Raw genomic sequence first — 25,113 nt, 5'->3', positions numbered from 1 at the left:
GCATTGTCCTCATCTACCCTTTCTGTTACCTCATCAAAAAACTATCAGATTAGTTGAACACGATTTGCCTTTAACAAATCCATGCTGGCTTTCCCTAATCAATCCACACTCGTCCAAGTGACTGTTAATTCTGTCCCAGATTATCGTTTCTGAAAGTTTCCCCACCACTGAGGTTAAACTGACAGATCAATAGTTGCTGGGTTTATCTTTACACAAATAACATGTAGAATTCTGTTTGTGTGATGAGTTTATTTTCAACCTGTTCGAAATCCTTTTGCTTGAAGTATCATAATAGCTGCTTTTCATTCAGATAATTTGGTTTCAAGATATTCATATATTTTTGCAGAAATATATTCACTGATGTCAGTAGCCTTGGAAATTCTGATTGGCAGCATCAGCTATGAATGCTAATATCCAGTGACATTCCACTGTCCCCTATTTTAATACTGGTATTAACCAATTTAAAATATATGGTGAAAGCCTGTGTTAAGAGAAGACAAAGGAATGTCATACGTTCAATATTCGTCCGCTAGTACAACCAAAATAAATTTCTAGATTGTTAAATAAGCCCAAATCCTCACTGACTAACAGAAAAGAGTTATTGAAATTATGGGCCCGATTTTACCAGGGGTGCGGGTTGGCAGCGGGTGGTCAGGCGGGCTCGAGGAAAACGCGCCGGCCAAATTGAGTGCGTTGCGCACGCGATCGCGGGATGATTGATGTAATTAGCCGGCAGTTACGGGTTCCGCGCTTCTCAGCTGCGTGCCGGTGGCCTGCGCATGCGCATTGACGTCTGAGCGATGGTTGCGCTCTATTTAAAGGGGCAGTCCACCAAAGCCCCTCCAGCCACAAACTACACTCCATCAAGGATGGAGGAGCACAGGGGTAAGGCTGCTCCCCGTTTCACGGACCACGCCCTCCAGGTGCTGCTGGACGGGGTCCGCATGAGGAGGGAGACGCTGTTCCCCACGGATGGAAGGAGGTGCCCTGCCAGCGCCACCAAGAGGGCATGGGAGGAGGTGGCCGCGGAGGTCACAAGCAGGGGAAACACCACCCGCACTTGGATTCAGTGCCGCAAGAGATTCAATGACCTCACCAGGTCTGGAAAGGTGAGTACACTAACGCACTCTGCGTCACTCCGTCTTCCGCATCACCTCAAACACCTCACAACCCCATCTCCACTGACAGCACTGCGCTCCCGCACCAATCCTCACAGCCACCCAACTATCAGCCTCACAGTGCCTGCACGTACCCACCGTCCCTGTCCCCACTCGACCACTACCACACACCCCAATGCCCATACAATGGGATGGCCATGTGGCACACGCATCCTCCCATCCCTCTGGCACACGCTCAACCCAATCACACCAATGCTTGAAGCGTCTCACATTGTAATCATCACTCAATAACGTTTTTGTGTTTTGCCCTCACAGGAGAAGAGGGCCAGGAACGCACGCGATAGGGCACGCACCGGAGGGGGCCTGCCACACGAGGTGGCCCTGACAGACGCCGAGGTCGAGGCACTGGAGATCAGCCGCACGCTGCATTGCCTGTCGATGGCGGATGGCGAGTCTGGTTCTGGCGAAACGGCCGGTAAGGGAAAGCTGGCACTCATCACTCATGATCGTGAATGATCTTAGCATCACATGGCATATGCCGCACCGCCACATTTGGTCACATGCCTGATATTTCCCTCTGTTCTCTTGCAGGACCGTCTGCGATCGACGTCTCGGTTGAGGGCGATTCCTCAGAGGACATGCCCGTCTCGGAGGGTGCATCGTCACACATGAGCCTTGCATCCACCAGCGCAGATACACACACCTCGGTGGGTCCCCCCCCTCAGCTAGTTGGGATTGCACATGGTGAGTCACCGCGCACACGTGAGCATGAGCAGACCCTGGTGGCAGGGTCAGCCGCGGAGGGTCCGCGTCGGTGGGAGCACTCTTCTCCAGGCTTTGCTCAGCCGGACCCAGATGCTGAACCCAGGGGACCACCTGTCAAAAGGAGAGTCGTCGAGGGGCACCATTACATTGCTGAGGTACTGGGAGAGGTGCCACGCGCACTCTCCACAATCGCACGGATGATGGAGGAGTCCAACTCCTGCATGAGGGGAATGGTGGCACAGGTGCAGGAGGGTATCGCCGAGATAGTGTCGCAAGGACGTGAAGGCATCTCTGAGATAGTGTCGCGGTAGGTGTGGGAACGTCTGCGGTGGAGGACAGGCTAGCCTCCCTCGAGTGTCACGCACAGCTCACCAATGAGTCCATCCAGGCCCTCACAACGGCTGTTCGGATTCAGGGTGAACAACATTCTGCCGCCATCAACAGGTTGACAGATACATTGGAGGTGGCCTTGCAAGGTCTCACCCACGTCATCCAAACTGCCGTCCAGCAGGGTGGAAGGGGTGATGTGGGCCTTGGCCATGAGAGGGAAGATGGTGAACGGGGAAATGGAAGTGTGGACACTACTCAAGGCGCCCCCAAGTCTCACCCGTTGCCCCCCTCTCAACCAGTGCCCGCAATAGTCCATCCTCTCCAGGTGGCCGAGTCTGCCCCTGCACAGGTGCAGGAGGAGCAGTCTGTGGAGGTGCCCTCACGGGCACCGAAACCCAGGGGGCGTCGGCCCAAAGCATCTACCCGGTCAGGGCACGAACAGGAGCAACCTGCCACCACCTCTGCTGGAGCCACAGGGGTAGCACCACGTAGGGGGTCCCGAAAACGAACGCCTAAAGTTCCGTGAGCACACAGGGATTGCACCAGGGTGTTTGTCTATTTTTTTTAAAATTTTCCACTCTTTGAATGTCACCACAAAATAAACTCACTTTTTCTCACCAATGCTGCCACCTCTTGTCCATAATTCTGCGGCTTGTGCAATGTGTCCCTTCCGTGCGCCTCATCATGACGACGACCACCCCGTCCCACCCATTGGGCATAATGCAGTGGGTGCAGGTGTACAGGCACCACTCTTCTGTGGAGGGAGCCTGTATGGACCCTCGTCTGTGCACGTTATGACATGTGAACGCCTCACACAGTGTGATGTTAGGAGAACCGTTGGCATATGAGTGCCTCCCTGGCCTGACGAGCACGCAGGTGAGCCGGTGTTCGGCGCATGGGTCGTTCCTCCTCCTCTCCCTCTTCCTCCTCCTCCTCTTCCTCCTCCACCTCCTCCTCATTGTCGTCCTCAATGTGGGTGGCGGGTGTGCATGGGGCCTCCTCCAGCGGCACCCCTCTCTGTAGTGCCATGTTATGCAGGGCACAGCAGACAACTATAATTCGTCCCACTCTGAGTGGCGTGTATTGGAGCGCTCCCCCGGAACGATCAAGGCACCTGAAGCGCATCTTGAGCAGCCCTATAGCCTGCTCAATTGTAGACCTGGTAGCAATGTGGCTGTCATTATACCGACGCTGTGGCTCGGTAATGGGGTTCCTCAGAGGTGTCATAAGCCACGTGTGCAGGGGATATCCCTTGTCGCCGAGGAGCCAGCCGTTGCCGGCGTTGGGTGCGTGGAAGAGGGGCGGGACGGTGGACTCCCTGAGGACGAAGGCATCGTGGCAGCTGCCAGGGTATCTGGCGCAGACGTGTAGGAATCTCTGGCGGTGGTCACAAATGAGCTGGGCGTTCATGGAGTGATACCCTTTCCTGTTGATAAACAGCCCTGGCTCATGTGGAGGTGCCCGTATTGCTATGTGGGTGCAATCGATTACACCCTGCACCCGTGGGAAGCCAGCCACAGCATGGAATCCAACCGCCCTCTCCGTCTGGCTGCGCTCATCCATGGCGAAGTTGATGTAGGTCGAGGCCCTGCGGAACAACCCATCGGTGACCTGCCTTATGCACTTGTGTGCAGACGACTGACAGACCCCGGTGATGTCCCCCGTGGCACCCTGGAAGGATCCGGAGGCGAAGAAGTTGAGGACAGTGGTGACTTTGACAGCGACGGGTAAGAAGATGCTGCTTGGTCCATCCGGGAGCAGCTCGTCATTGAGGAGGCTGCAGATGTCGGCGACTACCTGGCGAGTGACTCTGAGCCTCCGTATGCACTGCTGCTCAGAGAGGTCCATGAAGCTGAGCCTCGGTCTGTAGACCCTGTGCGGAGGGTAGTGCCTCCTGCGACGCATCTCTCTCTGCGGATGCCCTCCATCCTGCTGTGCAGGTGGATGTGCCGCAGCACCGTGTTGTGGGGATGCACGTCTCTGAGGCGGACGGCGTGGACTGCGAGGCTGCTGAGGCTGGTCATGCTGTTCATCCTCCGAGGATGTCAACGCAGCACCCATCTGGCAGGTTTAGGTTTGCGGGGTTGTGCACGCTAGAAAAGTGTCTCCTCACACAGGGGTTGGACTTCCACGCCGGTGAATCTTCTTGCTTGGAGGAGGGTGGTGGAGGGCAGGCGTTGCCCAATGTTACGGAGTGTCCTCCTGCGTTGGTGAAGGCTCTCCCCCCACACCTGTGGAATGCACCTTGGCAGCTGCCACAGGCTGCTGGCTGCAACACGTCCGTTGAGAGTGTGAGTGTTTCCCCCAGTATGGGAAACAATCTCATTTCACTGTAAAATCCCACACCTGTTAAATAAACAGCTCAATCAGGTCATTTAATGACCTGAAATACCAAGATAAATACACTCAAGTGGAACCCCGCTGGCTTTAATTGCCTGCGGGATTCCCACCAGCGGGGCCAACACACGCACCCCCGCACGTCAGCGCGCAACCCTGAAGTGGGCGGGATCGAGGCGCGATCTGGTCCCGCTCCTCGAAACCGGGATTTTAGAGGCCCCCCCGCCGAGAACGCACCCGGGACCGGGTGCTAAAATCGGGCCCTATCTCTTTATCAAATAGCTCATTTGAACATTAAAACATTTACACTTCAACATTTGATTTGTTCAATTCTTTCTGCCTTTTAAATTAAAACTATTAAAAATAGGTAAACGATTCTATTTCCTTTTTAAAGTTTCTTTTTTTGCTTTTTCTAATTTTGCTCTATATTTTGTGAAAGCTGATGTCATCGATGAAGAGATTGGCTTGGGGGAGTGACTGAATCATGCAGTGCAAGGGAGATCATTTTAAATCAGAAGAGGGAAGTAGTCATCAAACCAGAGGTGCTTCAGATTCAGTGGGCCCGATTTTACCAGGGGTGCGGGTTCTCGGCGGGTAGGGCAGCGGGCACGTGGGTAACGCGCCCGGTGAAATTAGTGGGTTGCCCGCGCGATCGTAGCAGGCAACCCACTAATTGGATTCACTTACCTGCTCCTCCGGGTTCCCCGATGCTGATCTGCGCGTCGGGCGGGCTGCGCATGCGCAGTAAGATCTGTCAGCTGGAGGCGCTCTATTTAAAGGGGCAGTCCTCCACTGACAGATGCTGCCACAAACAGAAAAATTTACAGCATGGAGCAGCCCAGGGGGAAGGCTGCTCCCAGTTTAATGATGCCTCACCCCAGGTAACATTAGATGGGGTGAGGAGGAGGGGGAGGACAGAGATCTTCCCCAAGGCGGGCGGGAGGTAGCGGTCTGCCTCTGCCACCAAGAAGGCCTGGCTCGAGGTGGCAGAGGGCGTCACCTGCGCCACCAACATATCGCCCACCTGCATGCAATGCAGGAGGCGCTCCAATGACCTCAGTAGGTCAGCCACAGTGAGAACACGTAGTCTTTCCCCTACACTCCGTCTGCCACAACACTGCCCCCACCCCACATCTCCTTCGGCACTGCCAACACTACTCTGTCACATGACCCCTCATACCCACTCAAACCTCATCCTCATCTTACCTGCACCTACTCACCTCGCGAGTACTCACCCTGCCACTACCACGCAACCCAATCCTCATACAATCTCATGGCTCTATCCCATACTCACCCTCTCGTGCATCTCTCTCACGGCCAGCCTCACTCAACCTGCCACCACCTGTGCTGCAGCCACAGGGCATGCATCACATATGTGCAGTAGGCAGCGTAAGGCAAACGTGTCGTGAGCATGAAGGGGATGCACAAGGGTGTTTGAGGGTTTGTCATGGTTGTTACTTCTATTGAATTTCAGAACAACTCACATCACACATTATATTGGCTACACTACTGCCATGTCTTCGCGAATCCTGTCCGGTTTGTGCAATAATGCCCGCTCCTGGGTATCACTATGAGGACCCACCACTGATGCCACCCATTGTGTCACTGCAGAGTGGGTGTAGGTGTATTTGCAGGGCTCTTCTGCGCAGACGACTGAGAGACATCGGGGATGTCCCCGGTTGCACCCTGGAAGGCTGTGGAGCAGAAGTTCGGGAGGGCAGTGGTGACTTTGACAGCGACAGGTAGGAAGATGGTGCACGGGCCAGCCAGGAGCAGCTCGGCAAGAAAGAGGCTGCAGATGTCCACGGCTACATGTCGACTGACTCTGAGCCTCCGTGTGCACTGCTGCTCAGAGAGGTCCAGGAGGCTGAGACTCGGTCTGTGGAACGTGTGGCGAGGGTAGTGCCCTCTGCGACGCATCTCTCTCTGCGGTAGCCCTCCCTCCTGCTGTACAGGTGGATGTGTCACAGCACTCTGTTGTGGAGCTCCATGTGTCAGAGGTGGACGGCGTGGATGGCGAGGCTGGTGAGGCTGGTGATGCTGTTCGCCCTCCGAGGAGGTCATGACTGCAGCTACGGCGGCCCCCATCCGCAAGATGTACATCTGAGGGGGTCCGCAAGGTAGGTACATGTCTCCGGACCCCGGGGTAAGTGTGCAGGTTGGTGACTTCGACCGTCAGGAGGAGGGTGGTGGAGGCCAAACTTTGTCCCAAGTGACAGAGCGGCCTCCTGCAATGGCTGAGGGTCTCCCCCCACCCACCCCCACCTGTCAAATGGACCTTTGCAGCTGCCACAGGCTGACAGCTGCAACACGTCCATTTCAACTGGGACTGTTTCCCCCAGTGTGTGAAACAGTCCCATGTTTATCCAAAATCACACACAGTCCCTTAATCAGGTCAGTTAATGACCTGAACAAGCAAAGTAAATACACTCAAGTGGCATCCCGCTGGCTTTAATTGCCTGCGGGATTCCCACCAGCGGGGGCTGCGCACGCACCCCCGCGCGTCAGCGCGGAACCCGGAAGTGGGCGGGATCGAGGCGCGATCCGGTCCCGCACCTGGATTTTGGAATTTTCGGGCCCCCCCCCCCGCCGAGAACGCACCCAGTAGCGGGTGCTAAAATCGGGCCCATGTATCTATTAAATTGCCTCCTTCACATCATCAGGGTCAATAACTTCTCCAGATCGCATCCCCCAATTTCTTCCTGATCAGCACTTACCCTTTAAATTAACCCTTATTCTATTGAAAGTATTCCCCAAATCATTTTTGTTTGTTTGCTGAACAGTGTGACATGATGGTGCCATTTGTCTCCAAACAAATCACTGGATTGAAGAAATGCAATTATGGCAATTTCCCTCCCTCCGTCAACATAAGTATACAAAAGAATATTAATGCTAATTCTTTATAATTGTTTGATTATTTAAAAATGTGCCTGATGGTAATAATTGCTCTCTAATCAATAAAAAATGTGGCAAAATAGTAACACAATAACTGAATAAAAGAGTTCCATTATATAATCTTACACTCAGATAACAGACACAAGAAAGTTTGCACCTTTAGTTATTTTGTGATCAAAAAAAGTCACTTGTACTTCTGTCCAGATAAAAATATCTACAATTTTCCTGCACTTCAATTTTCACACATTACCAATTTCCAGATCCCACAAATAATGATTTTTAAGATTACAGAAAATATATAGAGGTTGATTTTAACCTGGAGTGGTTTTGCGAGGGCTGGACCAGTGAAAAACGCATGCACTGGTCTAAACTTTAGGCCCGTGATATTTTAATTCCCAGGTCTTATTTAAATGCTGATGGTTCTCTTCCTGCCCAGAACGGCCATGAAGAGGGTGCAGAGTGGCTGCTGGCAGGCGATCGGGAGGCCCTTTGTCGTGTGCCAGCTTCCAGGTAAGTGGTGGGGAGGGGGTTTCAGGAGGGTCTCACAGACGTGAAATGGGGTGGTGGGGAGCACCTGAGGCAGGGGAAGCCATGACTTTCCTTGGGGCACGGAGCAGCACTCCTGCTGCTCCTGGCCCCAGTAAGAAAAGTTTTAGACGTACCTGACAGCGCTTCTTCTGTCTTCAGGCCTGTTTCTGTCCAGCAGGAAAGCCACTGCAACTTTCCTGGCCAGGCCCCAGTTAAAATTGCATCAGGGTCCCAATGATGTAGCAGAAACCTGATGTGCACAGATTTATGAGGCTCCCATCTATTTTAGGTGGGTGCCTCATTCGCCTGCAAAACCCTGGAGGTTAAAATGGTCGAGATCTGAGTGGGAAATAACCTGCTCGTTTGTAACTGTCCACCCAGTAACTCTACCCACCCAGTTTCCACCAGGAGGGTAGAGTTAAAATCAATCCAATATATTTGTAGCCAGACTGCAATTCAAGAGCAGTTTTAGATCATTTTCAGTTTCAAAGAATAATAGTTTCATTGCAGCAGTTGAAGACCTTAAAGAAAAATTTCACTGTGTCATTTAAATATTTATGGAAGTGACTGTTGTATTTTAAAAATGTTTACTTCCATGTCCAACAGTTTTAATCTGAAAGACACAGAATGTTTTAGGACGCCATTTTCTGCCTAATTGCAGCTGCCATTTAAAAAAGAATACTGAGCATTTTCAGTGTCAAAATTAAACAAAAGTTACAGAAATTTAAGACCTATAAGAAACTTTTCATCTGCCATATTTTCCAAATGAACATTAAAAATATTTTTTGTCTTACTTCAGAATTTTTTATTCATGTACAAATACTACTGAAGTCGTTGGAATGGAAAAGATGGTCTAGATGAGATAGCAATGAAACTGAGTAATTTCAGTATGAATATCGGACATGAGTATTCCTGTAAATACATTCTGAAAAAAATCATTTTCAATGTGTATTTTGTCATTATTTTTTGTTCAGTGAATCACTTTTGATTGTAAAAACTTCACTCGAAAATAAATGTGCATACCTATGTTTTGAATTATGTCTTACATCAAGACCACTTTTGAATAGTTGGCACTGAAACCAAGGTAATTAATTCTATTAAAGAATTTATAATTATGAAAATAAATTTTTTGACAATACAGTTTTCTGGCTGAGAATTGAGAAAATTGACTTCAAGATATTGAATTGTCCTCTGAGGCTGAAAAATTTAAGAATCCAAGTTATATGACTGACCTGTTAATATAAGCATATTGAAATAATTTAAGATACAATGCAAATTTCATAAATGTAAGTACTTACCCAGTGACGTAAGAGAAATGGATGAAAAGAACGCTTTGTTTGGAAAATTCTCAGATACATGAGCTTCTCAAAGCAGTAAAACAGCAAGCAGCTATTTTCAACTGATTTACTCTTTTTGAATAATCCAGCGAATATTTATGGTGCCATTGACATCAATGGTTTTTGAAAATAATGTTTTTCTGCACTCGTGAAGCCAGCAAAGAATGAGAAAGGAAGTGCCAGTCTCTCTATGATGTATAGAATACCAGAACATTGAACCGCTTTATATTCACTCCTGCAACAAATACGATCTTCCAAAAGTGACCTTTATCATTTGTTCCTTTGAAACCTGTTATCACAAGGATATGAATCACAATTTCACATTGCTGGCTGCTGTCATTGTTACAGTAATTGTGATGTTCTCCTGAGTATTAACAGTAAGATGTCGCCATGTGCTCCATCGTAGGCTGTGACTCATTTCAAGCGCCCCCGAGTTCACAACACTCAGGAAAGTGAAGAGGTGGCCTTTTTTCCCCTTTCGTGTTCATGATTTCAAACATGTGCGCAGGCAAAGAATCGTATTATTGAGGTTACAGTAATGATTTGAATTTGGTATTGACTGAGACTTTGCAGCCATCATTGTATTGCTCAAGCATTCTTCTCATTATTGTCAGCATTTTCCTTTCTGCACACTCATGGAAGTCACAGTATAGAAAGGGGATTTCCCCGCCTCGGGGCTGAGCCCAATCTCAACGTCCTTACGCAGTGTGTAACAGCAGCGTGCAGTTGTAGTGATCACTCAGTATCTCCACTGGATCACTTACTGTCAGCAGTTGAAATGTTCCCTACCTAACCTCAAATTATACTTACTAACATTTAGTAAAAATATCATACTTTTTGGATAATGCATGGTCTGAAGTGTGTTACAAGGCAAGAAATCCAGGGGTTGAAAGGCATCAATATCCATGAAAGTGAAGCATGAACTCACTTCGGAATTGTATAACTGCCTAAGAGCATTCTTTAGAATGTATTCTTGGTGATCTAAAAATTAGGGGTATATTTTCCTCTGTTAATTTCAGCAAATTAAATTTGTAAAACAGGTGCCCTGAAAACCCTTGGGTCAGCTCCGCCAGCAGAAGTGCAACAGATGAGGTGCCAGTTACTTCTGTTCCTGACTCTACAAGTCTCCAGGGTTATGGGGAGGTCACCCTACTAACATGGCAGCAGCGGACACCTGTGCCACTCCGCGTACATCTTGGGTGCCCATCAGAGAAGGAGGAATGGGAAAAGTGGAGCTGGTCTGCTGTGCATGAAACTGCTGGTGCCAATGGCACGATTATTTATTTAAGTAGGCCCAATCAGCTCTCTTTATAAGGGGGCCGATTGCAACGGCAGATTTTTTGGCGGTCCAGGCAGATCCGAGGCTTCATCTAGGTTCACCTGAGCATCCAGGGTGCTGGATATTAGTGAGGCTCGGGCTGTGGAAATTCCAAAGCATGGGAATTCCTTCCCCTTCGCCCCACCCCTCTGATGTCAAGGACCATGTTTGGGGCAGATATTCTGCCCTATCCAGGCCCGAACGGAAACTAATGGTTTGGGCTGGGACCTGGCAATTTTCTGCCCGTCCCATCGTACCAGCCACCTTACACCAGGAGTGCACTGCTGATCCCATGTAAATTTGGATCCAGTATTCCTCACTTGAAAGTGATGTCTATTTTTCTTCTAAAATTACCTGATAGAGGAGAATATACCCTGAGTGATTTCTTACCCTTTTAGGTTGCTACAATTTGAGTAATTTTCTGAGTGCACATCAGTGGTGGGGCACATCGCCCACTGTTGACATTTTTCCATTCATTGAAATCAATGGACAGATATGTGCTGGTGGTTGGTAATGTTCCCCACAATTAGTGCATACTCAGAAATTCCTCCCTATGTGTACATCCTGGGGTTTCAAAAAAAGTGACACTGCATTGAAGTTTCAAATAGATGACATAGCACTGCTGTGTTTCATTTAATTCAGTTACAAGTGTTATCACATAATTGGGCCTGAAGTGGTATCAGGACTTATTTTACTGCCTGACATAAGGGAATATCTGAACACCTGCACATTACAAGGCAATTATTGCTGGAAACTTGGTTTTGTCTCCTTTCTTTACTTGTGATGTCTAGTGGAGGAAGTTTAACCTCCACTGCCCCATGATCTGATGTGTCACATGCTTCTTACAATCTTATCACCAAGAGACAGACCGGCTGTTTAACCCTTAATCTGATTTGACACATTTTTCCTGAAACAGTGAAGCCCATTTGGACTTATGCAAACCTTTATTCTAAGAACGTTTTTCTGCAACCCTATTCCTTAACAAAACTAATACTCTTAATAAAGGCTGGGGACCCACTGTGGTCCACCTTCTCATTTTCTGTGACCTTCAACAAACTTGCTGTTCCATGCATCATTCACACCTTTACATCCGTGGAATGCTGACAAAGCTGTGATTCAGGGTTGTTCACTCTCCAGGGAAATAAAGGAATAAGGAGAAGTGGGGGTTGGATTTCAATTGCTGGCCACGTGTTTATCGCCTGAAAAATGGGCAGCTGGCAGTTGAAAATAGCCAGCAAGTTGGGGGGGGGGGGGGGTGGGTGGGGAAACACCTCCATTGCCCTCTCACAAGGCTTGCCTAAAGCGATTTTCAGACGGGCCTGTAAATTTGCCAGCAGCATGGCTGCCTGTTTCTTGCTGGAGGCCATTTAAAAATGCAAATTGGGGTCCTACACTGGTTGTAGGACCTCGATTGTTTTTCAGGGACAAATAGGTGGTGTGCGCCATGCATGCTGAGCCCATTTGTGCCTGTCGTTGAGTGGTCTAACTAGCTGGTGGCCGCTCAGGAAAAGCACCAAAAATTTATTTGGGAGAACTTTTGTGGGGCCAGGAGAAGCCTTCTTGGGTGCACAAAATGACTGTGGGCTGCTGCTGTCCTCCCGCTTCCCAGGTCCGACCTGCTGGCCAGCTCAATGTGGGTGCCGAATAATTTCTTGCCCTCCACAACTGGCAAGGTGCCCGCTTGGCATCGGCAGCTCACCGTCTTCATTCAAATGAGGCCTGAACCCACAAATGGTTCGGACCTCCGGATGCCAGTTTTGGGCGGGCAGAATGGCTGCACCGTCATCTTTGCATCCATTTTGGGCAGAAGTTTAAAATCACCTCCAGGATCCATAGAGCACTCTTTGCTGCAGTGTGTTGGAGCAGTATTGAGAGCGGCCCTAAAGCAAAGCACAGGTAAATCACATTGCTTTACACTAATTTTATTCAGTTTTCTTACAGATAAGTTTGCTTGCTGTATTTTCCCAGACCTCTTAATAGATTATTCTGTGAGATGTGACTTCCAGAATGGAAAGAAATCGATGCTATTGATTTTTTGCTGGCAAGTTTCAGAATTTTTTGAACAAGATTGGAAATTATCAATAAATTCCCCCATCTTGGTTGGCAGAATAGCCCAAAATAATGGCGAAATTGGCTTGTTGCATATCAATAACCAAGTGCAAAGGAATAATATGAAGAGGCAGGGTAGCCTCATTCCTGTAGAGCAGGTGACGAGCTCCATTAAAACTAAGGGACATTGTGAATAGAACTTCTCTTCAACTGTGCTTGTCCCCACCCCACAATTTCTGTTTCTCCTGCTCAGTCAGTACCTATCTCTTACCTGCACCTTCAAAAGAGCTCAGATGTTTTTCTTGACATGAGGAGTTCTCGAGAAGTATGTATTGTTGTTGCTGCAGCTGCGGCTGCAACTGCCGCAAACATATGACAGACATAGTATGATATTCTAAAACTGGCAGAACCAGGGTGAATGTTCCTTGGTTTGCAGGGTGTTGCCAGAAGCTACAGTATTTGCAACTACTTTATTGAGCCTGACCTAATGGATTTAACAGGATTTTGCTGAATGTAGCTTTGAACAACTTGGGGAAGAAATTCAACCTCATTGCGCCCGTTTTACATCTCAGGCAATATTGGGTCGGGCCATTTTTCAGACAACCCAGCCAACCACTTAAAATAGGCTTTTTGCCCCTTCCATAAGTAAATGAGGGGCCCAACGTGTGTTTTAGATCCCCTTGCCAAAGTTGGATACTGATGAGCGGAGTCGGCGCCGGGCCTGCTCCACTCAGGATTCTTCACATTCATTGTGGCTGGAGCAGCAGCTGCCAACAAAAGGCAAGTTCAAATAGTTCCTGTGGAGCTAGGAGGAGCAGCAGTGCACCCCTGACTTCACAGTGCCCCCAATTTCCCACCACCGCTGGGTCTTAGCTTTGGACCACTTCTGGTGGGGAAAACAGCCCGACATTGATCACACTGAAATGGACGAGCTGTCTGTGGAGGCGCAACAGGTGCCGCAGCTCGGCCAAATAATATTAATGAGGCCCGAGGCCTAATTTTGCGCCGCCTTCAGGTCTCCCAGTTAGGGCTTGCACTCCATTTCGGGACCGAAAATGGGCCGAAAGGACTTTCCATCCCCTTGTCACTGAAACATTGTGCAACAATTTGTACTGCTAAAATATTGTACCATAAATTGTTTTTTAATTGTTGCAGACTATCAAAAAGGTTCCAAAATATTGTCAAATAATTAACAAAAATACAAATTTCTACCATTGTGCTAACATGTAGAACCCTCTAAACTATTGCCAGTGGACTGGAGTCCCAAATGATTTTTTCCAAAGTATCGCAGTCAGAATATTTTGTGAAATTAGAGATGGCAGCAGAAAACATTTCATTACCAATTTTCTTCCCTCACTTCCTCTTGTGAAGGTATTGACTCTTTACTAGGGTACATTTCCAAACATCCAAGTGCCACCCAGTACCTTGGCTTTTTATGTGTGAGCCTTCACATGGAACATAACAACCGAGCCCAATCCTATTCTCACTCAATGTCCATACATGCATACTTTAGGTACCAGGTAGTGATCAGGAATGGGAACCCGGCTGGTTTTTCTCGTTTGTAACACACACGTGCTAAGCCAGTCGCACCTCCACTGCTGCCTTAGAAAAGATCAGCTAAATCAGCACAGACTGGTGATTGCACCTATGTAGCTCACTGGATAAACTCATTGGGCCCGATTTAAGCAGGGGTGCGGGTTCTCGGCGGGTGGGCAAGCGGGCGCGTGGGTAACGCGCCCGGTGAAATTAGTGGGTTTCCCGCGCAATCGTAGCAGGCAAACCACTAATTGGAGCCACTTACCTGCTCCTCCGGGTTCCCCGATGCTGATCTGCACGTCGGGCGGGCTGCGCATGCGCAGTAAGATCTGTCAGCTGGAGGCGCTCTATTTAAAGGGGCAGTCCTCCACTGACAGATGCTGCCACAAACAGAAAAAATTACAGCATGGAGCAGCCCAGGGGGAAGGCTGCTCCCAGTTTAATGATGCCTCACCCCAGGCATCAATACATGGGGTGAGGAGGAGGGGGAGGACAGAGATCTTCCACCCGGCGGGCGGGAGGAAGCGGCCCGCCTCCGCCACCAGGAAGGCCTGACTCGAGGTGGCAGAGAGGGTCACCTGCGCCACCAACATATCGCCCACCTGCACACAGTGCAGGAGGCGGTCTAATGACCTCAGTAGGTCAGCCACAGTGAGTACACGTAGTCTTTCCCCTACACTCCGTCTGCCACATCACTGCCCCCACCCCACATCTCCTTCTGCACTGCCAACACTACTCTGTCACATCACCCCTCATACCCACTCAAACCCCATCCTCATTTTACCTGCACGTACTCACCTCGCCAGTACTCACCCCGCCACTACCACGCAACCCAATCCTCATACAATCTCATGGCTCTATCCCATACTCACCCTCTCGTGCATCTCTCTCACGGCCAGCCTCACTCAACCTGCCACCACCTGTGCTGCAGCCACAGGGCATGCATCACATATGTGCAGTAGGCAGCGTAAGGCAAACGTGTCGTGAGCATGAAGGGGATGCACAAGGGTGTTTGAGGGTTTGTCATGGTTGTTACTTCTATTGAATTTCAGAACAACTCACATCACACATTATATTGGCACCACTACTGCCATGTCTTCGCGAATCCTGTCCGGTTTGTGCAATAATGCCCGCTCCTGGGTATCACTATGAGGACCCACCACTGATGCCACCCATTGTGTCACTGCAGAGTGGGTGTAGGTGTATTTGCAGGGCTCTTCTGCGCAGACGACTGAGAGACATCGGCGATGTCCCCGGTTGCACCCTGGAAGGCTGTGGAGAAGAAGTTCGGGAGGGCAGTGGTGACTTTGACAGCGACAGGTAGGAAGATGGTGCACGGGCCAGCCAGGAGCAGCTCGGCATGAAAGAGGCTGCAGATGTCCACGGCTACATGTCGAGTGACTCTGAGCCTCCGTGTGCACTGCTGCTCAGAGAGGTCCAGGAGGCTGAGCCTCGGTCTGTGGAACCTGTGGCGAGGGTAGTGCCCTCTGCGACGCATCTCTCTCTACGGTAGCCCTCCCTACTGCTGTACAGGTGGATGTGTCACAGCACTCTGTTGTGGAGCTCCACGTGTCAGAGGTGGATGGCGAGGCTGGTGATGCTGTTCGCCCTCCGAGGAGGTCATGACTGCAGCTACGGCGGCCCCCATCCGCAAGATGTACATCTGAGGGGGTCCGCAAGGTAGGTACATGTCTCCGGACCCCGGGGTAAGTGTGCAGGTTGGTGACTTTGACCGTCAGGAGGAGGGTGGTGGAGGCCAAACTTTGTCCCAAGTGACAGAGTGGCCTCCTGCAATGGGTGAGGGTCTCCCCCCCACGACCTGTCAAATGGACCTTTGCAGCTGCCACAGGCTGACAGCTGCAACACGTCCATTCGATCTGGGAGTGTTTCCCCCAGTGTGGGAAACAGTCCCATGTTTATCCAAAATCACACACAGTCCCTTAATCAGGTCAGTCAATGATCTGAACAAGCTAAATAAATACCTTCAAGTGGAACCCCGCTGGCTTTAATTGCCTGCGGGATTCCCACCAGCGGGCGCTGCGCGCGCACGCCGGCGCGTCAGCGGGGAACCCAGAAGTGGGCAGGATTGAGGCGGGATCCGGTCGGGATCCTGGATTTCCCGATTTTCGAGGCCCCCCCGCCGAGAACGCACCCGATAGCAGGTGCTAAAATCGAGCCCATTGAGTCTTGAGGGATAGCCTTATAACCTTTCATTTGAAGGCTTGTATTTTTGAAAACTGCCCACAATCATGCTCGGAAAGCATTTTAAAAGAGCATTTCTTGACATTAAAAGAATGCAACAAACTTTTTTTATATGGCTCGCCCAATGTCTTAGTGGCCAAAGAACTGGGTGGATTTTCGTCTTTACTCTCTGTGTGTTAAGCATTGTCTTAGCAGAGCACAGAGACTAATATAGGGCAGGGAGCATTGCATGTAGAATAGAATCATAGAAAATTTACGGCACAGAAGGAGGCCATTTGGCCCATCGTGGCTGCACCGGCCGAAAATGAGCCACCCAGCCTAATCCCACTTTCCAGCACTTGGTCCGTAGCCTTGTAGGTCACAGTACTTCAGGTGCACATCCAGGTACTTTTTAAATGAGTTGAGGGTTTCTGCCTCAACCACCCTTTCAGGCAGTGAGTTTCAGACCCCTACCACCTCTGGTTGAAAAAGAATTTCCTCAGCTCCCCTCTAATCCTTCCACCAATCACTTTAAAGCTACGCCCCCTGGTTATTGATCTCTCTGTTAAGGGAATAGGTCCTTCCTATCCACTCTATCTAGGCCCCTCATAATTTTGTACACCTCAATTAAATCTCCCCTCAGCCTCCTCTGTTCCAAAGAGAACAACCCCAGCCTATCCAATCTTTCTTCATAGCTAAAATTCTCCAGTCCTGGCAACATCCTCGTAAATCTCCTTGTACCCTCTCTAGTACAATTGCATCCTTCCTGTAATGTGGTGACCAGAACTGTGCACAGTACTCAAGCTGTGGCCAAACCAGTGTTTTATACAGTTCCAGCATAATCTTCCTGCTCGTATGTTCTCTGCCTTGGCTAATAAGGGAAAGTATCCCATATGCCTTCTTAACCACCTTATCTACCTGTCCTGATACCTTCAAGAATCTGTGGACATGCACTCCAAGGTCCCTCACTTCCTCTACACCTTTCAGTGTCCTCCCATTTATTGTGCACTCCCTTGCCTTGTTTGCCCTCCCCAGATGCATTACCTCACACTTCTCCGGATTGAATTCCATTTGCCATTTTCTGCCCACCTGACCAGTCCATTGATATCTTCCTGCAGTCGACAGCTTTCCTCCTCACAATCAACCACATGGCCAATTTTTGTATCATCTGCAAACTTAATTATGCCCGCTACATTTAAGTCCAAATCATTAATATATATCCCAGAAAGCAAGGGACCTAGTACTGAGCACTGCAGAATCCCTCTGGAAACAGCCTTCTAATCACAAAAACAACCGTCGAGCATTACCCTTTGCTTCCTGCCACTGAGCCAATTTTGGATCCAACTTGCCACTCTCCATTGGATCCCATGGGCTTGTACTTTTTTGACCAGTCTGTCATGTGGGACCCTGTCAAAAGCCTTGCTAAAATCCATGTAGATTACATCAAATGCACTACCCTCATCGACCTTCCTTGTTACCTCCTCAAAAAATTCAATCACGTTAGTCAGACACGACCTTCTCTTAACAAATCCATGCTGACTGTCCTTGATTACTCTGTGTATTTCTCAGTGACGGTTTATCCTGTCCCTCAGAATTGATTCCAATAATTTACCCACTACTGAGGTTAGACTGACTGGCCTGTAATTACTCAGTCTATCTCTCGCTCCCTTTTTGAACAATGGGACAACGTTAGCAGTCCTCCAATCCTCTGGCACCATGCCTGTATCCAGTGAGGATTGCTTCTTTTAACAGCCTGGGATACATTTCATCCGGCCCTGATGATTTATCTAATTTCAAAGATGCGAATTCCCTTAATACTTCCTCTCTCACTAAGTTTATCCCATCCAATATTTCACACTCCTCATCCTTAACTACAAAGTCTGCATCGTCCCTCTCTTTTGTGAAGACAGACACAAAGTATTCATTAAGAACCATACCAACATCTTCTGCCTCCACGCAAAGGTTGCCTTTTTGGTCTCTAATCGGCCCTACTCTTTCCTTAGTTATCCTTTTGCTCTTAATGTATTTATAAAATATCTCTGGGTTTTCCTTGCCAATACTTTTTCATGCCCTCTCTTTGCTTTCCTAATTTCCTTTTTAATTTCACCCCTGCACTTTCCATACTCCTCTCGGCTTTCTGTAGTATTGAGTTCTCAGTGTCTGACATAAGCTTTCCTTTTTTGCCTTATCTTACCCTGTATGCTCCTTGACATCCAGGGGCCTCCAGATTTGGCAGCGCCACCCTTTTTCTTTGTGGGAACATGTTTACTCTGAACCCCTTGAATCTTCCCCTTGACAGCCTCCCACTGCTCTGACATTGATTTACCTTCAAGTAGCTGTTTCTAGTCCACTTTTGCTAAATTACTTCTTAGCTTAGTAAAATTGGCCTTTCCCCAATTGAGAACTTCAATTCCTGTTCTATATTTGTCCTTTTTCATAACTATGCTAAAACTAACTGAATTATGATCACTACAAAATGCTCTCCCGCTGATACTCCTTCCACCTGCCCAGCCTCATTTCCTAAAACTAATTCCAGAACTGCCCCCTCTCTTGTTGGGCTTGCTACGTACTGGCTTAAAAGTCCTCCTGAATGCAATTGAAGAATTTTGCGTCCTCTATACCCTTCACACTGTTTGTGTCCCAGTTAATATCAGGGTAGTTGAAATCCCATACTATTACTGCCCGACTGTTTTTGAACGTCTCAGAAATGTACCCACATATTTGCTCTTCTATCTCCCTCTGACTGTTTGGGGGTCTATAGTATGCTCCAAATAGTGTGACTGCCCCTTTTTTGTTCCTTCGCTCAACCCATATGGCCTCATTTGATGATCCTTCTAACATACCATCCCTCCTCACAGCTGTAATTGTTTCTTTTACCAAAATTGCCACCCCCCTCCTTTTTTATCCCCATCTCTAACTCATCTGAAAACTCTGTAACCAGGCACGTTGAGCTGCCATTCCTGCCTCTCTTTAAGCCATGTTTCTGTAATAGCTAAGATATCGTGCTGCCACATGTCCATCTGTGCCCTCAGCTGATCTGCCTTATTCACCATACTCCTTGCATTGAGGTATATACCATTAAGCACTGCCAAACTCCTCCCTTACTGTTTATTTTCTAACCTTTGTTTCCTCTGCCTTCCTAAGTCACTTACTAATTTTCTGCCTTCTATATCCAGTTCTGATTCTGTCCCATTTGTTTCCATTCCCCTGCCAAGCTAGTTTAAACCCTCCCCAACAGCACTAGCAAACCTCCCCACAAGGATATTGGTCCCGGCCCTGTTGCGGTGCAACCCGTCCGGCTTGTACAGGTCCCACTGCCCCCAGAACCGGTCCCAATGCCCCAGGAATCTAAAGCCCTCACTCCTGCACCATCTCTCGAGCCATGCATTCATCTGCTCTATCCTCCTATTTCTATACTCACTGGCGCTTGGCGCCGGGAGTAATCCGGAAATTACTACATTTGAGGTCCTGCTTCTTACTCTCTTTCCTAACTCCTTAAAATCTTTCTGCAGGACCTCATTCCTCTTTCTACCTATGTCGTTGGTACCGATATGGACCATGACCTCTGGCTATTCACGCTCCCCCTCCAGAATGTTCTGCAGCCGCTCAGTGACATCCATGCAGCCGCTCAGTGACATCCGTCTGTTACAGAACCCACCTGACTTTCCTCCCTTCAATTTAAATTGAAAATAAGTAAGGCCAATGTGATTCTTGCCGTCAGATTTTCCTCTCTGCACTCTTCTCAGGAGATGCTTAATACCCAGGCAGTAAAGATGGAAATCTATCCCGCCATGCAGTGTGGCACTGAGCCATGGAAATCTGGTAAGTTCCAGAAACAATCCCTGATCTTTGTTGTTGGATCACAACAGCTGCTTCAGAGCCCTGAGTTCAGGAAAATGAACAATCAACTGGGGTTCCCACTCCGATTTGCTGCACAGTGGGCTTCAGCTGGAACCTGTGCACATGAGGCAGGCTTGGCAAAACTTACTTTTAAAGAAAATACTCTTTTAAAATGTCTTCCTGGCACGATTGATGGGATTTTTCAAAAAATGCAAGCCTTCCATGGTAGTTTGTTACATAAGGTTAAATCTCACGGGATCCAAGGTGAGGTAGCCAATTGGATACAAAATTGGATTGACGACAGAAGACAGAGGGTGGTTGCAGAGGGTTGTGTTTCAAACTGGAGGCCTGTGACCAGCGGTGTGCCTCAGGGATCGGTGCTGGGTCCGCTGTTATTTGTTATTTATATTAATGATTTGGATGAGAATTTAGGAGGCATGGTTAGTAAGTTTGCAGATGACACCAAGATTGGTGGCATTGTGGACAGTGAAGAAGGTTATCTAGGATTGCAACGGGATCTTGATAAATTGGGCCAGTGGGCCGATGAATGGCAGATGGAGTTTAATTTAGATAAATGTGAGGTGATGCATTTTGGTAGATCGAATCGGACAGGACCTACTCCGTTAATGGTAGGGCGTTGGGGAGAGTTATAGAACAAAGAGATCTAGGAGTACAGGTTCATAGCTCCTTGAAAGTGGAGTCACAGGTGGATAGGGTGGTGAAGAAGGCATTCAGCATGCTTGGTTTCATTGGTCAGAACATTGAATACAGGAGTTGCCATGCCTTGTTGAAGTTGTACAAGACATTAGTAAGGCCACACTTGGAATACTGTGTACAGTTCTGGTCACCCTATTATAGAAAGGATATTATTAAACTAGAAAGAGTGCAGAAAAGATTTACTAGGATGCTACCGGGACTTGATGGTTTGACTTATAGGGAGAGGTTGGATAGACTGAGACTTTTTTCCCTGGTGAGTAGGAGGTTTAGGGGTGATCTTATTGAAGTCTATAAAATAATGAGGGGCATAGATAAGGTAGATAGTCAAAATCTTTTCCCAAAGGTAGGGGAGTCTATAACGAGGGGGCATAGATTTAAGGTGAGAGGGGAGAGATACAAAAGGGTCCAGATGGGCAATTTTTTCACTCAAAGGGTGGTGAGTGTCTGGAACGAGCTGCCAGAGGCAGAAGTAGAGGTGGGTACAATTTTGTCTTTTAAAAAGCATTTGGACAGTTACATGGGTAAGATGGGTATAGAGGGAAATGGGCCAAGTGCAGGCAATTGGGACTAGCTTAGTGGTATAAACTGGGCGACATGGACATGTTGGGCCGAAGAGCCTGTTTCCATGTTGTAAACTTCAATGATTCTATGATCCTATGATTCTATAAATAATGTGGCTACAAGAGCAGGTCAGAGGCTGGGTATTCTGCACGAGTGACTCACCTCCTGACTCCCCAAAGCCTTTCCACTATCTACAAGGCACAAGTCAGGAGTGTGATGGAATACTCTCCACTTGCCTGGATGAGTGCAGCTCCAACAACACTCAAGAAACTCGACACCATCCAGGAGAAAGCAGCCCGCTTGATTGGCACCCCATCCACCACCCTAAACATTCACTCCCTTCACCACCGGCGCACAGTGGCTGCAGTGTGTACCATCCACAGGATTCACTGTAGCAACTCGCCAAGGCTTCTTCGACAGCACCTCCCAAACCCGCGACTTCTACCACCTGGAAGGACAAGAGCAGCAGGTACATGGGAACAACACCACCTTCACGTTCCCCTCCAAGTCACACACCATCCCGACTTGGAAATATATCGCCGTTCCTTCATCGTCGCTGGGTCAAAATCCTAGAACTCCCTTCCTAACAGCACTGTGGGAGAACCTTCACCACACGGACTGCAGCGGTTCAAGAAGGCGGCTCACCACCACCTTCTCAAGGGCAATTAGGGATGGGCAATAAATGCTGGCCTCGCCAGCGACGCCCACATCCCATGAACGAATAAAAAAAAAGACTTGCTAAACATTTTTTCTTAAAGGTAGTGCCATTTGAAACACTGTCACCAACATCATCATGTTCGACAAGTAGCAGATTGTTGCTTGGTGGTCAGAAACTTTGATGAAACAGCTCCTTTGCTTCACTGCCTAAAATTTTAACATTTTGGACACAATGATACAATATACAGTGGGAAGAACTGACTGCATAATACAAGTGTGACGTATTGTAAATGTATGCTGTCAGATCAGGCCCATAAATTGTATAAATATTGTCGTTGCTATGGGGTGTGTGATTTATACAACAGAAGTGCTGAGAAATATCAGCACAAACATTGTTCAAAAGTTATTTTCCATCAACATTTTTTTAATTTAATGTTTCTGCTAGTACTAGAAGTGGGTGATAAATAATAAATGATACTATCAAATGATACAAATGTGTCATCATTAAGTTTTTTTTTGTTGCCCTGAATTAGGCGTATTGTTGCATTTATCTTACAACACTGCCAGTGGCAACAGCCAGGAAAGTGATTCCACTGCCTCTGGAGATGTGGTTTCCTATGGGGTTTCGTGAAGGCAGCCACGCTGGAAAAGCAATATAAATGGCTGCCATCAGTAACGCTGATTCCATTTTGGCCATTGGTGAATGTAGACAACAGCAATGCTGTTTCCACTCACTGGCCTGACAACTTTCCCCAGCCATCAGTCAGGGACCAGCAGCCAGAGATTAAAGTTGCAGTTCCCAACTTTCAAACAGCTAAGCATGTGTTAGCCTCCAAATGGCACAGTTATTTGTCTGTAGCGCTGATGTTGTGGAATCTGCTAATATAAATTCAGTTGATTCCATAACGCTGAGGCAGGATTAAAACTTTAATTTCTGGAGGCTGGTCCTTGCCTGATGATTGAGAAAGGTCCATACAGGCCAGCAAGTAGAAACCTGCCTTCCTGCCCTGTACACGCAGTGTGCTGCTGGGTAACATAACACGAAGCCCTTTTGACTTGAGGTGACATTAGACACCGAATGCAGGGCAACTTTCCCTGTCTAAAGCACAAATATAGAATGTGGTAAAACATGGCTTGTAATTGTACAGTTCAATATATCAAGCAATTTCCTATTGACATCTCCTTTCCAATTTATTTTGAGTATTAGAGCAGAATTCATTTTTAAAATAACAATTTAACCAGCACCTCAGCAAAATTGAATTTTCGTTTAAAATTAGTTTTCACACGAGCCTATGTACGAAGTCTTCTACTCTGAGTTGATTTTTTAATCTAGGCTGACATTTTAGTGCAGCACTGAGGGAGCGTTGCATTGTTGGAGATGCCTTCTTTTGGGTGAGACGTTAAACCGAGGCTCCATCTACTCTCTCAGGTGGACATAAAAGATCCCATGGCACGATTTCAAAGGGGAGTTCTCCTTGGTGTCCTGATCAATATTTATCTCCTAACTAACGTCACTAAAACAGATTATCTGGTTGTTAACTCATTGTTGTTTGTGAGAGCTTGCTATGCGCAATTTGAGTGCTGCGTTTCCTACATTACAACAGTGACGACACTTCATTGGCTCTAAAGTGCTTTGGGATGTCCTGAGGTCATGAAAGGCACTATATAAATGCAAGTTCTTTTTTTCACATCTGATTCATGGGGCTCGATTTTAGGAGGGAGGCGGGTTGGTAGCGGGGGGTCGACTGGGCGCGTGGGTAACGCGCCCAGTGAATTCGGGGTGCTCCGCACGCAAACGCAGCCTAATTGAAGGCACTTACCTTGGCTTCCGGGTTTCGCACTGGAAAGCTGCACAGCAGGCGGACTGCGCAGCCACATCATGGGCTGTCAGCTGGAGGAGCCCTATTTAAAGGGGCAGTCCTCCACTGACTGATGCTGCAGAAAGGAGCCAAAATTACAGCATGGAGCAGCCCAGGGGGAAGGCTGCTCACAGATTTAATGATGCCTCGCTTCAGGTTCAACTGCATGTGGTGAGGAGGAGGAGGACAGAGATCTTCTCCCCGGCGGAGGGGAGGAAGTGGCCTGCCTCTGCCACCACGAAGGCCTGGCTCGAGGTGGCAGAGGAGGTCACCAGCACCACCAACATATCACGCACCTGCATACAGTGCAGGAGGCGCTTCAATGACCTTAGTAGGTCATCCAAAGTGAGTACACTTACTCATTCCCCTGCACTCCGTCTGCCATATCACCGTCCCTACCCCACATCTCCTTCTGCACTGCCAACACTACTCTATCAAATCACTCCTCACACCCACTCAAAGCTCATCCTCATCTTACCTGCACTTACTCACCTTGCCAGTACTCATCCCACCACGACCACTCAACCCAATCCTCATACAATCTAATGGCTCTGTCTCATACTCACCCTCTCATGCATCTCTTTCACGGTCAGCCTCACTCAACCTGCCGCTACCTGTGTTGCAGCCACAGGGCATGCATCACATATGTGCAGCAGGAAGCGTAAGGCAAACATGTCGTGAGCATGAAGGGAATGCACAAGGGTGTTTGAGGGTTTTGTCATGGTTTTTATTTTTATTTGATTTCTGATCAACTCACATTACAAATTATATTGTCACCACTACTGCCACGTCTTTGCAAACCTTGTCTGGTTTGTGCAATAATGCCCTTTCCTGAGGATCACCATGAAGACTCACACCTGATGCCATCCATTGTGTCACTGCAGAGTGGGTATAGGTGTATTTGCAGGGCTCTTTTGTGCAGACGACTGAGAGATGTCGGCGATGTCCCCGGTGGCACCCTGGAAGGATGCGGAGGAGATGTTGTTGAGGGCAGTGGTGACTTTGACAGCGACAGGTAAGAAGATGGTGCTCGGGCCAGCCGGGAGCAGCTCAGCATGAAGGAGGCTGCAGATGTCCACGACTTC

The 25,113-nt window shown here is 48.4% G+C and overlaps 1 protein-coding gene across 2 annotated transcripts in view; it reads right to left on the bottom strand.

Annotated features, from left to right (window-relative positions):
* The window catches only part of tet3 (tet methylcytosine dioxygenase 3), a 257,674-nt gene that overhangs the window by 190,882 nt on the left and 41,679 nt on the right, over nt 1-25,113 (bottom strand). The window contains exon 1 of one of the 2 annotated variants that reach the window (XM_068001247.1): nt 9,272-9,348. The exons of the other annotated variant lie outside the window; for it this stretch is intronic. Coding sequence (XP_067857348.1) covers nt 9,272-9,331 — 60 coding nt within the window. The 5' untranslated portion in view covers nt 9,332-9,348. Of the gene's footprint in view, nt 1-9,271; nt 9,349-25,113 lie in introns of those variants that run through there. 2 annotated transcript variants of the gene reach the window in all.

Source organism: Heptranchias perlo, chromosome 20, assembly GCF_035084215.1.
Source record: "Heptranchias perlo isolate sHepPer1 chromosome 20, sHepPer1.hap1, whole genome shotgun sequence".
In the NCBI taxonomy this organism is placed as follows: Eukaryota; Metazoa; Chordata; class Chondrichthyes; order Hexanchiformes; family Hexanchidae; genus Heptranchias; species Heptranchias perlo.
The sequence above is the reverse complement of the archived record's forward strand: the minus strand, read 5'-3'. Positions and strand labels throughout refer to the sequence as shown.